The sequence below is a fragment of the Oncorhynchus tshawytscha genome, linkage group LG12 (genome assembly GCF_018296145.1).
Source record: "Oncorhynchus tshawytscha isolate Ot180627B linkage group LG12, Otsh_v2.0, whole genome shotgun sequence".
Classification (NCBI taxonomy): domain Eukaryota; kingdom Metazoa; phylum Chordata; class Actinopteri; order Salmoniformes; family Salmonidae; genus Oncorhynchus; species Oncorhynchus tshawytscha.
Genome location: NC_056440.1, coordinates 32,277,677 through 32,289,922, shown reverse-complemented (window position 1 = coordinate 32,289,922; position 12,246 = coordinate 32,277,677). Strand labels below are relative to the sequence as shown.

The 12,246-nt window shown below is 38.7% G+C and overlaps 1 protein-coding gene across 8 annotated transcripts in view; it reads right to left on the bottom strand.

The window, feature by feature from the left end:
• Positions 1-9,288: 9,288 nt before the first annotated feature.
• LOC112262973 (pre-B-cell leukemia transcription factor 3) overlaps positions 9,289-12,246 on the bottom strand; it is a 76,708-nt gene continuing 73,750 nt past the window's right edge. For all 8 annotated transcript variants that reach the window (XM_024438883.1, XM_024438887.1, XM_024438885.1 and 5 more), the window contains one exon: positions 9,289-11,065. In XM_024438883.1, the coding sequence (XP_024294651.1) occupies positions 10,973-11,065 (93 nt within the window). In that variant the 3' untranslated portion in view covers positions 9,289-10,972. The remainder of the gene's footprint in view (positions 11,066-12,246) is intronic.

Below are 12,246 nucleotides of genomic sequence, written 5' to 3'. Positions count from 1 at the left end.
AACAGGTGTTCATTTGTTAAAATGTGTGCCCGGCTATTAAAATGTTTTACATGATTCATATCAAGACAATTAGTAAAATAAATATGTTGTTTTTTGAAAGTACAAATCATACTAATATATTTTTAAAAAATTAGATGCATTTTACTTGAGTAATTGTCTTTTTCTGTGACTGAATAATAGTATCAGCACTCCTGTATTTCAATGATTTATTTTGTACTTTTGTACAAAATGAATCCAAATAAACTGTGTTGAGGGAACTGAGGACAGACAGAGCTGTTATCTCTTAAGTGTACTTTTGCTAATTGTATTATCTCAAGGAAAAAATAGGAACTGCAGCCAGTATCATAAAATGAAAAGAGAAAATCACAATAATAGCGCTCAACTGAGCCGCCTGCCATTAGCAAGATGAATTAGTTGGGTCCATGCTAGTGACAACAGCTACAGAGGGAAACTGATCCTGGTGCCTTGAAGACCTGAGCTCCCAGACACCACCAGGAAGCAGACACAAGGCCGGGCAGACCTCCAAGACCCAGTGGACACACACACACACACACACACACACACACACACACACACACACACACACACACACACACACACACACACACACACACACACACACACACACACACACACACACACACACACACACACACACACAGGGAAACAGTTGGCACAGAAAAGTATACCTACATACAATGAATAATCTGAGATCTAAGATACACATTTTTGCAATTATACTTGATGGAAATTCCAGTATTACTTTTCATACAACATATAAACTTTAGTACTTTGGTACTTTGACAAGTGAAACAACGGACACAGACAATAAAAACATACTAATTGCAGAAAATTACTTTGCCCATTTTACTTTTAGCTTATGTATTTAAAATCATCCTTTATTTTGCATGGTCATTGCCTGGAGCCTGGCTCCCCAGTGGACTCTACTCGCCATTCTATCCAGAGGCCTACATAATAAAGTGAGGACCCTTGGTCAGAGGCAGGTTACATGGCAAGCACTGCTGCACATAGGTGACATTGACTACAAATTAGGTTTAATATTGGATTCCAGGCTGGCGGCCCTTGCCCGGACTCCATTACACCAGGGAGCCAGCAGCCGCATGAAGAAATTTGTATCAGATCACATACAGGAGTATTTCAAAAATACGTAGCTAGGGGGAGTGAAAGTCACCTGAATACCATGTTTATGTGGCTAAGGAGGTTCGCTTATGCAAGACCTGAAGACTTGTGTTAGCCGGAACTGATACCTAGTCTTCACGCTTTAGTTATACCTTAATGTTTTGGCTTTGGTGAATGCCCCAATATCATTCAATTTATACACAACTAACACTTGAACAACATAAACCAATCAATGTTGTGGTGTGTGCCCAAATGTTGTGGATAGAGAAGGCAATGTATTTTTGTGTTAAAAACAACTATAATTGACCATTGAGTCAACTTAAACGTGCTGTTATCGGTTCCATTGAATTTCACATTAACACGTCTGTTTGTCATGAAAGTATTCTTGAATGGTCAGTATCTATATACTCGTCATTTTTAGTGGCCATAGGTGCTGGGATGATTGATGGCATGTGAAGTATGACATCATGCCAGTGGGTGGCTTGTAAGAGCGCTGTACCAATGAGGTCACTGGTCTCCTAATGACCTCCTCAGGTTTCACAGCAGCAGCCGCCTTCTCTTCGGCCCTAATGTAGGCCTCTCCACTCCACCCTGGCCAGCTCAACGCTTGGCTAGCCTCTGAGCTCATTGTCTTTAATCAAGAGTTTGGGGTATTGAGTAGTAATTCATTTGGTATCTCCTTGCCCTTAATTGATAGCACGTTTTCTGTACACATACAGTGGTGTTGCTATGTATCTATTGATGTTGATCCTGTGGATCTTCATTCATGATAGCGTAACATCTTTCCTGCTACCTCATACTAGTGGGTATAATTTGCAGTATATATTCATGAGCTTTAACTGGTCAGGTCACGAAAAACTCATGAGCTAAAAGTATGCTTGCATTAAGTATGCTTACAAGTTCTGTAACATGGTTACTATTCCTAGAGAGGGCTACTGTGCAGCCTTTACGGTGGTCGCTAAAGGTCTTGTTGCCACACAAACATCGCCTCAGCAGACTAGCAGACTAGCCTCACATCAGTATTTGTTCTGCTCTGAATCATAGGTGGCCCAAAGCTGTCTTGATAAATAGCTACTCCAGGCAAGCATGGAGTATGCTCTCTGACACTATAGGTCACATAACCTTGTTGTCGGGACTAAGACTAATGCAATGTGAAGTGTCAAGTTATTATACTGAAACTAGACTGTGGAGCAGAACCCGAACTAGTCTGGTGATAGGAAATAGGTGAAACAAGGCAAGGTGAATGTAGAAAGGTCAGAGAACAAAGAGATAGTGAGGAGCAAATGAGAGGGTATGGCCGGGGAAGTATTACACATTAACAGTAGCCTGTTGGAGCTGGAAAGGGGCATTGGGGGTGCTTGCTAGTTGATGTGAATGATAATAGGCTGCACAGAATAATTGAACACGTGATATGTAATAGCTACTCAACGGAGACTTGGTAGCACATGATGCTTGTAAGGAACTTGTTTGTTTATTTCAAGACTAAATAATGCAATAATAATTCAACTCTCTGTGTCTCCTGAGCAAATGCCTCAGCACCTGTCAGAGATTGTGGTACAGTGCCTATTGAGAGAGATGCTAGAAGAAAACATGCTATTATAACAAAGCCAAGTAAACTCAAAGTAATTGTCTGCAGATGGTGAAAACAAGCCACAGCTGTTAATATAGAGTGAAACATGAGCTATAAAATATAAATGTAGCAGCAAGGGATTGAGAACACACAGCACCAGACCAAAAGCAAATGACTTCCCATTACAGAATATAACCTACTGATCTGACTATGCTCTAGGTACATAGAGCATTTAAAGAGACCAATCTATGACTTGCTCATAAGGGTGGGGGGGAAGGAGAGAGAAGGAGAGAGAGAAGGCGAGAGAGCAGGAGAGAGAGAGGTCTGATTTCACTGATATGCCTTTTTCTCTTTTCTCTTTTTTTTTTTTGGGACTTGATGTCAGTGTACTTTACCAGCACAAAGGAATCCCGTGCTTGCTGACATGCCTCTGCTGAGAGGTAAAGAGAACATCTGTCTCCTGTCACAAGCCTTCACAGGCCTGCCATTACCCAACAAGGGTAAGATAAGCCACCATCAGTTTGGAAAGGAGGCTACTTGAAGCCTTGTTGCTATCCTCATATAAGAACGTACATTGTACTAGCTATGGGGAGGGAAAGATGGTGGAATGGTTTCAGTGTGCTTTGAAATGAAATTGAGAATGAACTCCAGAGATGCAAGGATAGGTGGGATCAAATGTTAATTAACTGTACTGTTTATAGCTCAAAGGCCACTTAGGACTCATGTCTTTACAGAAATCAGCACTCCAGATTAACTCAGTATAGTGAGTCCATGCCCCATAATGCTCATACTCAATAAATCAAACTAGTCTACAGCTTGAGTCGTGTGTTATATGCACGTGATGAAGCAAGTGCATTATAAAATAACCATATCCACTGAAGGTAAACTGACATTTTTGTGTAATGAGTGTTGACTACATCCAGACAGCCTATATTTGCTGAATTCCCTACAACTATCACATGATCAAAATGCAAGAGGGCATGCTAAATACATGTCCATGCTTTTCAAATAATATTATGCTGCTTCTTTCAGAAGTCTTTACCCACTATTAAGGTTGTGCTGGTAGCCTAATGTTAGTGTAGTTTATTTGGTGACAGATGGCAATGTTAAACAGCAGAATAAGCCTACATAATGCTAACATACTCAGTCATTTACATAGATACAGAATCAAACCAAAAACAGCAATCATCTTCCATCTCCATTGCTATTTTCCTGCAGTGGAGATGTCTGTGCACATTGTTAATCAAATGTGTTGTGGAAAAGCAATGCATTTGTCTATACATCACCCACCAAGCAGGGAGAGCCAGGCAGGCCCTGTGCAGTAAAGGCCCTGTGCTGTAATGGGTGTGTGGTGCTTCAATGAAATATTAAAGGATCCTAATGAAAAATAGGAAGATTGCCTTTCGCTGCAGAATTACAAATGTGTCTATTAATTTATATTTGAAATCATACCAATTTCATCTGGTGTGAGTAGAGCCATGCAATAAGAGCAGTTTAAATTTTAATGTATAAACATTGTTTCCCTATTGAAATGTAACATGGGTCTTTGAACAATGTACTAGCAGCAATAAATCAACAAGAGTAGAAAATTGCATGTCAAATTTGCATTTAACAGAATATGAACTCTACCTTAATAAAATCAATTACATCTTTCTTTAATTTAATTGGCGTCAGCTCAGATCTTGCAGAATGCTAATATAATTCAAGATTTCCATATTTAATGATGCATGATTTTCATGGTAACTTTTACTTGGAAAATGTTGTCTTTAATGAACCTTAGAGAAAGCTTTAGTAGGATTCTTATTTGATAAATGTAACTTTTTTATTTCTAAAGGTCTTTTGGTCATTTTTCTTATTTGATTATAAAAAGCCTAATGGATCACATTTGAACAATAAAGACATACTTACATTTTTTTTTTTTTTTTAACTTAAATGGGTCTTGTTTATTTATTAACGTTGCACACCGCATAGGGTTCCTACTGTATGTTAGTGATGGAAAGGTTGACTATTTTTACTGACGGATCTTTTCGACTCGTTCGGTCAAAAAAACGAATCTTTCGACTAATTTCGTTCATCTGAGTCTGTAATGCCCAGAGCACACAGGACCCCCTACCGGCGATCGATGAACTGACGACTCGAAAGTGTTATGATTCTACAAGCCTCTCGTTCGTATGTCTTTCACTTTAGGGGGCTTATTGGAGCTTTAATTTCCGACTGAGACTTGTAAAAGTGTGCTTTAAACAATCTAAATGTATTCAGTGCTAGTTATACAAATATGATTACTTCTTGGTACATATATTTTTCATAATCTATTTTCCTGCGCGCATTTATGACGGACAGTTCATGGTCGGAACACGTTCCTGGACTAGAGCTCCTGAGCGGGAGGAGCGTATATCAATTCTGCTGTAGGACTCATTGCGGCCAGCAGGTCAAACTAATTACTAAAATGAACAAGTCATTAAAACGTATCATGCCTCTCGAGTCAGTAAAAAGAGTAGTTCAAAAATAATGAATAGTTTGCTCAGTGCACATCACTACTATATGTGCAGAAACTCTTTCAGGGGTTTGTTACAGTATTGTTGAGCTATACAATATCAATACAACAGTAACAAATGATCTATTCACACTCTTGGTTCATACTGCATGATGTAGGTATAGCTACAGTAGCCAGTTTGCCAGGTGCTAGCTTAAATTAAATAATTACAATGCTGGTCTGTTTTAAATGTGTGGTATTTAATCCATCATTTACAGTTGAAACTGAGCTTTCATAGCGAATAGATTTTTTGGTGTATACCATGCTCTTAGCTAGTGTTACCTGGAGTAGATGTCCGAGCCCACATAATAAAAACATTGCCAACAAAATCCCTCTGTTTAAACTAGAAACTATCTGAGACTCTCACGGACGTGTTCTACGTTTTATTCTACGACAACCAGAAGATTCACCGGCCTCGTGACGCCGGCGTTCCAACTTCGAGCAGGTCTTCTCACAAAAACGTCTGTCAAATCCGAACAGTTTGAGCCATAGACTACGACCCAATCATCGAAAAATGGGACTCTCTGTCTGAAGACAACCCGGTACAGACCGGTAGAACATGAATGAAAATTAATAGGATTTTTTTGGAACCAGTGTTACACATGTAACTTTTTTTAAATTATTGTAATGATTTCCTATATGTATCAGATGTATCTCAGACACCTAAAACCATACTTCCTTTAGATTTATTTTTGGATGCATGTGTTATTCAATGCGTTTCTACGAACTAATATCACTCAGGCCTAATAGCATTAAGGCCTAATTCGGTGTTTCATCAAATATACAATGCATTCAGAAAGTATTCAGACCCCTTGACTTTTTCCACATTTTGTTACATCACACCCTCATTCTAAAATGGATTAAACCATTTCTCTCATCAATCTACACACAATACCCCACAATGACAAAGCAAAAAAAGGTTTTTAGGCATGTTTGTAAATTATTATTTATTTATTTTTAACTTGAAATATCACATTTGCATAAGTATTCAGAACCTTTCCTCAGTATTTTGTTGACGCACCTTTGGGTATGACGCTACAAGCTTGGAACACCTGTATTGGGGAAGTTTTTCCCATTCTTCTCAGGAGATCCTTTCAAGCTTGGATGGGGAGGTTGGATGGGGAGCGTCGCTGCACAGCTATTTTCAGGTCTCTCCGAAAATGTTCGATCAGGTTCTGGCTGGGCCACTTAAGGACATTCAGAGACTTGTCGCAAAGTCACCCCTGCGTTGTCTTGACTGTGGAAGGTGAAACTTCGCCCCAGTCTATGGAGCAGGTTTTCATCAAGGATCTCTCTGTACTTTGCTCCATTCATCTTTCCCTCGATCCTGACTTGTCTGCCAGTCCCTGCCACTGAAAAACATCCCCACAGCATGATGCTGCCACCACCATGCTTCACAGTAGGGATGGTATTGGCCTGGTAATGAGTGGTGCCTGGTTTCCTCCAGAGTGACCATCGGGTTCTTGGTCATCTTCTTGACCAAGGCCCTTCTCCCACGATTGCTAGGAAGAGTCTTCGTGGTTCCAAACTCCTTCCATTTAAGAATGAAGGAGGCAACTGTGTTCTTGGGGACCTTCAAAGCGGCAGAAATGTTTTGGTACCCTTCCCCAGATCTGTGCCTCGACACATTGCTGTCTCGGAGCTCTATGGATAATTCCTTTGACCTCATGGCTTGGGTTTTGCTCTGACATACACTGTCAACTGTGGGACCTTATATAGACAGGTGTTTGCTTTTCCAAATCATGTCCAATCAATTGAATTTACCGCAGGTGGACTCCAATCAAGATGTAGAAACATCTCAAGGACGATCAATGGCAACAGGATGCACCTGAACATTATTTGGAGTCTCATAGCAAAGATTGTAATACTTATGTAAACAAGGTATTTCTGTTTTTTATTTTGCCCTTACATAGCTGCATGCTTCCCTTTTCAGTCGCAGTAAATGCACAGTCTCTTTCCAAGGAGTCTGCTACGAAAATGGGAATAAATGGATGTCAATTTCCATTTTAAATTGGTAACCAATGACCCATTGAGACAGCCTTTCTACCACAGACAGACAGAATAACTGGAATTAGAACAGCCTGACATTTCAGTTAATTGCACCAAGCATGCCACCTTCGCAATAACCTCCAAACCAGGTTCAATTAAGTCTTCACCTTCCAGCCACAGTTTCAAATGAGAGCAAAGACCACTTAAACAGTGCTATGAAACAGGAGAGGCATGATAGATTGTAGCAGTCTTTTGAAACAAGTTCCTATTGAAAAGTCACATTGGGTAATTATATTTTGTACACTGAGTTCTGTCTCTGATCAATTTTTTTTTTCAATTAGACACATTTCCTCATCTTTACTCTAATCTTCATAATTGGCAGGCTCTTCAACACTCAGCTCTTTGCATCTAAATGCATTTCCATGCAGACATCCATGAGAAGCTTACTTCAATGTCCAATGATTTTTACATGTTGTTTGTTTAGGATAATCCAGGATTTGGATTAATCACAAATCTGCAAACATCCCAATTCATTTAGTTGCCTTTGTCAGAGGACTCAGGCAACAAATATAACTATTAATATGATCTCGTCAGATGTCCGTCTTGTCATTTTTCATGTCATTTTTATAGGCAAGTCAGTTAAAAACATCCTAAAGATTGATTCCATACATCGTTTGACTTGTTTCTATGACCTGTAATGGAACTTTTCAAGTTTTTGTCTGGACGAAGTGCCTGCGCTTCATGAAGATGGATTAAAGGGCTGAACACGCTAACAACAAATGGCTATTTGGACATAAATTATGGACTTTATGGAACTTTATGGAACAAATCAGTCATTTATTGTCGAACTGGGATTCCTGAGAGTGCCTTCTGATGAAGATCATCAAAGGTAAGTTAATAACTTGTTTCTAACTTCTGTTGACTCCAAAATGGCGGATATTCCTCTGGCTGTTTTGGGTTCTGAGCGCCGTTCTCAGATTATGCTTTTTCCGTAAAGTTTTCTTGAAATCTGACACAGCGGTTGCATTAAGGAGAAGTCTATCTTTAATTCTGTGAATAACAATTGTATCTTTTATCAATGTTTATTATGAGTATTTCTGCAAAATCACCGGATGTTTTGGAATCAAAACATTACTGCACGTAACGTGCCAATGTAAACTGAGATTTATACATGTATTGTGTAAAATTATGTCCTATCTGATGAAGATCATCAAAGGTTAGTGATTAATTTTATCTATATTTCTGCTTCTTGTGACTCCTCTCTTTGGCTGGAAAAATGGCTGTGTGTTTTTTTGACTTTGCTATGGCCTAACTTATGTTGTGCTTTCGCTGTAAAGCATTTTTTAAATCGGACATGATGGGTAGATAAAGATTTTGTTAATCTTTCATTTGCTGTATTGGACTTGTTAATGTGTGAAAGTTACATATTTCCCAAAAATATTTTTGAATTTAGCACGCTGCCTTTTCAGCGGAATGTTGTGGAGGGGTTCCGCTAGCGGAACGCCTGCCCGAGAAAGGTTAAGAACACATTCTTACTTACAATAATAATTGTGAATTGCAAGTCCTATTGGACTCCCAATCACGGCCGTATGTGATACATACTGGAATTGAACCAGGTTCTGTAGTGACACCTCTAGCACTGAGATGAGGTGCCTTAGACCGCTGCACCACTTGGGAGGCCATGTAATGGTCTTGTAATCTTGCAAGCTGTTCCTCATATTTATATCAAAGCAAATGCCTGAAATGGGCCCTGAAGTCTTATAGCCTTGTCTGGCCCTGTGGATAAACAATGCTTTCTTTAAGGGTTGATAGTTTGATATTTAGCATGCCACAACAGAATGAATTACCTAGATTGGTCATACTTTATGCAATGACTGTAGGGGTCTTATGAGCCATATATAGATACGCAATTACTTTTGACTTTACTCGTTTCTGTAATGCATTCTGATCATGACTGAATGTCAAAGTCAAATAAATGTAAATTATATTTTATATATATATATATATATGGGGAACGATTGTTAGTAGTAATGTACAAATTAATAATAAGAACAAATTTCAATTTTTAAAGCAAAACGTTTATTCATGTTTGAAATTACACAGAACTACCACAAGGAAGACTTTTCAGTCCAGGGTGTAGTCGGGTTAGAAAGAAACACTAAACATTTTTAATACGTTAGAATCACTGCCACAAATCATTTTCCATGACTTTATCAGTTTCAGAATCACATACAATACAAAAAAGAGAAAGAAAGTTTGAACCCTGTCAAACAGAGCTTGAAATGTACAGTTCTGAAAACTGAAACCTCTATGTATTACAGTTTTTATAATGATTTTTTGTGTGAATTAGTAACAAGATGAGCAACATTCAAAATGTTCTTCAGTATTTACAACAGTTTTACTGTTTGGTGTTAATTTATGACCAACATTCTCCTAGCCCCTCCCTCAAAATCCACCAATTAACAATTTTGCACCTCTCCCTCTTATTTTTAAAAATGACTTTTTTTTCTCATTATTCTTAGTATTAATATTCTTGTTGTTAACATCATACATTTTCTTGTTTTTGTCTTTTTGAAGTTGCAATAAAGCAACGTTCTTTTTTTAAGATTAAAATATACATTAGATTACATGAACAAAAACAAAGAGTTTATTACAAGATGTAATCAAAACCACTAAATAAAAATGTTAAATAAAAAGACAAAAACTATGGTGGTGATATTGTTTAGAGGTAGTAAGTGAGCACTCTAAGCTATAGAAATGTTGAAAATCTATTGGTTTCTATGAGTTTGAATGAGGTAATAAAGCTGTGTATTGATTGGTGGGATGTATAAATACTCTTAAGCTATATTATATACAACATATTTTGTGTGACTGGTATCTTGTCACATGCCAAAAGGAAGTGCTATAACTGGTTGGATTTACTGTTAGACCCATGACTATTTCAACCAATAGCTCAAAATAACATTTGAATATCACATGACTTTCACCTCACACAGAATGTTAACCTATATAAAGTTGTCATTTTCTATGCTTGAAGATTTTGTCCCAAAATACAGTGTTATCCCATTAGTCTTGTCAATGAAAGGACTGCATGTCAACAAAAGGACTGCATGTCAACCTGGTGGTTGTAAGGCAAAACTAATACTGAAAGCAACTCTTCCAAGCTGCCAGTGAGTTTACAACAGTAGCATTTCTTATTTGCTGCACTCCTTGCGTTCAGTGATGGAACTGCTACTTTGTTAGTCAATATACAGTAGGTAAGATACCAAGGGAATTAGCTGATCTAAAACAAAACACGAATGATATACATTGCATTTCAAAACCAAAACATTTTAGAATGCATATGACAACACCAAATGCCATCCACTTAGGAAGAAATTCAGCTTGGGGAACATCACTTCTTAAATCAATTGTCAATTGAAATGAATGTTGCGCAATAAACATCTGGGCCTTGTTTGATTGGTACATGTATGTGCTTACCCCTTCAAATGACAGACATAAAATAGAGAAATGGTGAAATATAATCATGAGACTGATGGAGTTTGAGCGAAGATTTCACTGAACTACCAAGAAAACATCAGGTGTCCATATTGTAGAACATCATTGTGAGGGGGGTTGAGGACTCTGGTAGATGTAGCAGACAATTAGTTCTGAAAAAAAGTTTTGTTTATCCTCTCTGGTTGGTCAGTCAGTGAAAGTTCACACTCTACAGCTTGGGGATCAGATGCATCGATAACAGATCAATTCGAGGTATCAGAGTGCACACTTCCAGGTCCTTCTGTCGGGGAGATTACAGAAGATGGAGTCATTGCATCGTGCCATCCCCCATTAGCCTAGGAAGGAAGCAGAAGAGAAGGGATCAAAACGAAATACTACAAATGAAAGAAGTCCATGTTAACAACATAATGCTTCGTAAGGAACCTATATTTGTAATCAAGACCAGTTACCAGTCAACCAAAATGTTTTCATGTGAGGGAGAATAAGATGACTCTGTACAATAAAATATATTTAGTAATACAGGTAAAAGAGACATTCTTATTGTGTAGAGTTTGTTTGTGTCCATATGCTCATTTACTAATTAATAAATAAAAAGAGGTATCTCCTTTGATATACAGTAGTATGCAGTACAACTGGAAAGCCAATGGCCATTCTCTGCATTATACTAGCATCAGCCATGAGACTCCTAGAAACAAATGTGCCTTATGCCTCAGCCAATGGGAGCGACCCCTGAAATCAATGTCTAATCAGATTTCAGCAGTGGCAGACAGCTTGTCGCTACATATTCTTATGTCAGTCAGGAAGAAGGAGGGCTGGGGGTGGGTGTGGTGGGGAATGCTGAGTGGAAGTGACGGGGCAGGGCCTTTCCCAGAGAGCCAGGCTGAGCCAGCCTGACTCCGATTGGCTCGCGGCAGGGACTAGCCTTTGCTGCATCCCCTTCGTCACCATCAACAAAACAAAAGGTTAGCGTATGCTAATTAATCTATGATGCACTTCATTATCAAAACAATCCGTCTGCATTACTGTACATTGGGGGCTCTAGCACTCGTTGTTCATTGGTGGAATTAGTATTTTGATGATTTAGATCGCCTGGAATAGGTCAATAAATAGCTTTATCTGGTCTGCTTTGTCACAATGTCGGTACTGCATTGAAATAAGAGTATTGCTGTATGAGAAGGCCTCTCCATCTCTTTAAATTAATTATCCAAAGCATGTTTTTGTTGTTTTCTGGATGTTTCTCCTCTTTTCACGTGCTATTATTGGATGTGTTGACTTGTCAGTAATGTTGTATTTCAGAGAGTATGTTTGTGTGGTGATTAATTGAGCTCTGGCCTAAACAGTGAAGGAAAGTGAGAGAGTGAGAAACACTTCAGTTGAGCCTGCTAGAGGTTGACACTTCTTCTAAAGGCCTGCGGGCTAAAAGGTGTTCAACAAAACCAAAATGACACCAAACGCTGTCCAAGAACACTAACGACGGCCTGTGTTATCGTGTGTGTGCTTGCTTACATGGTAAATC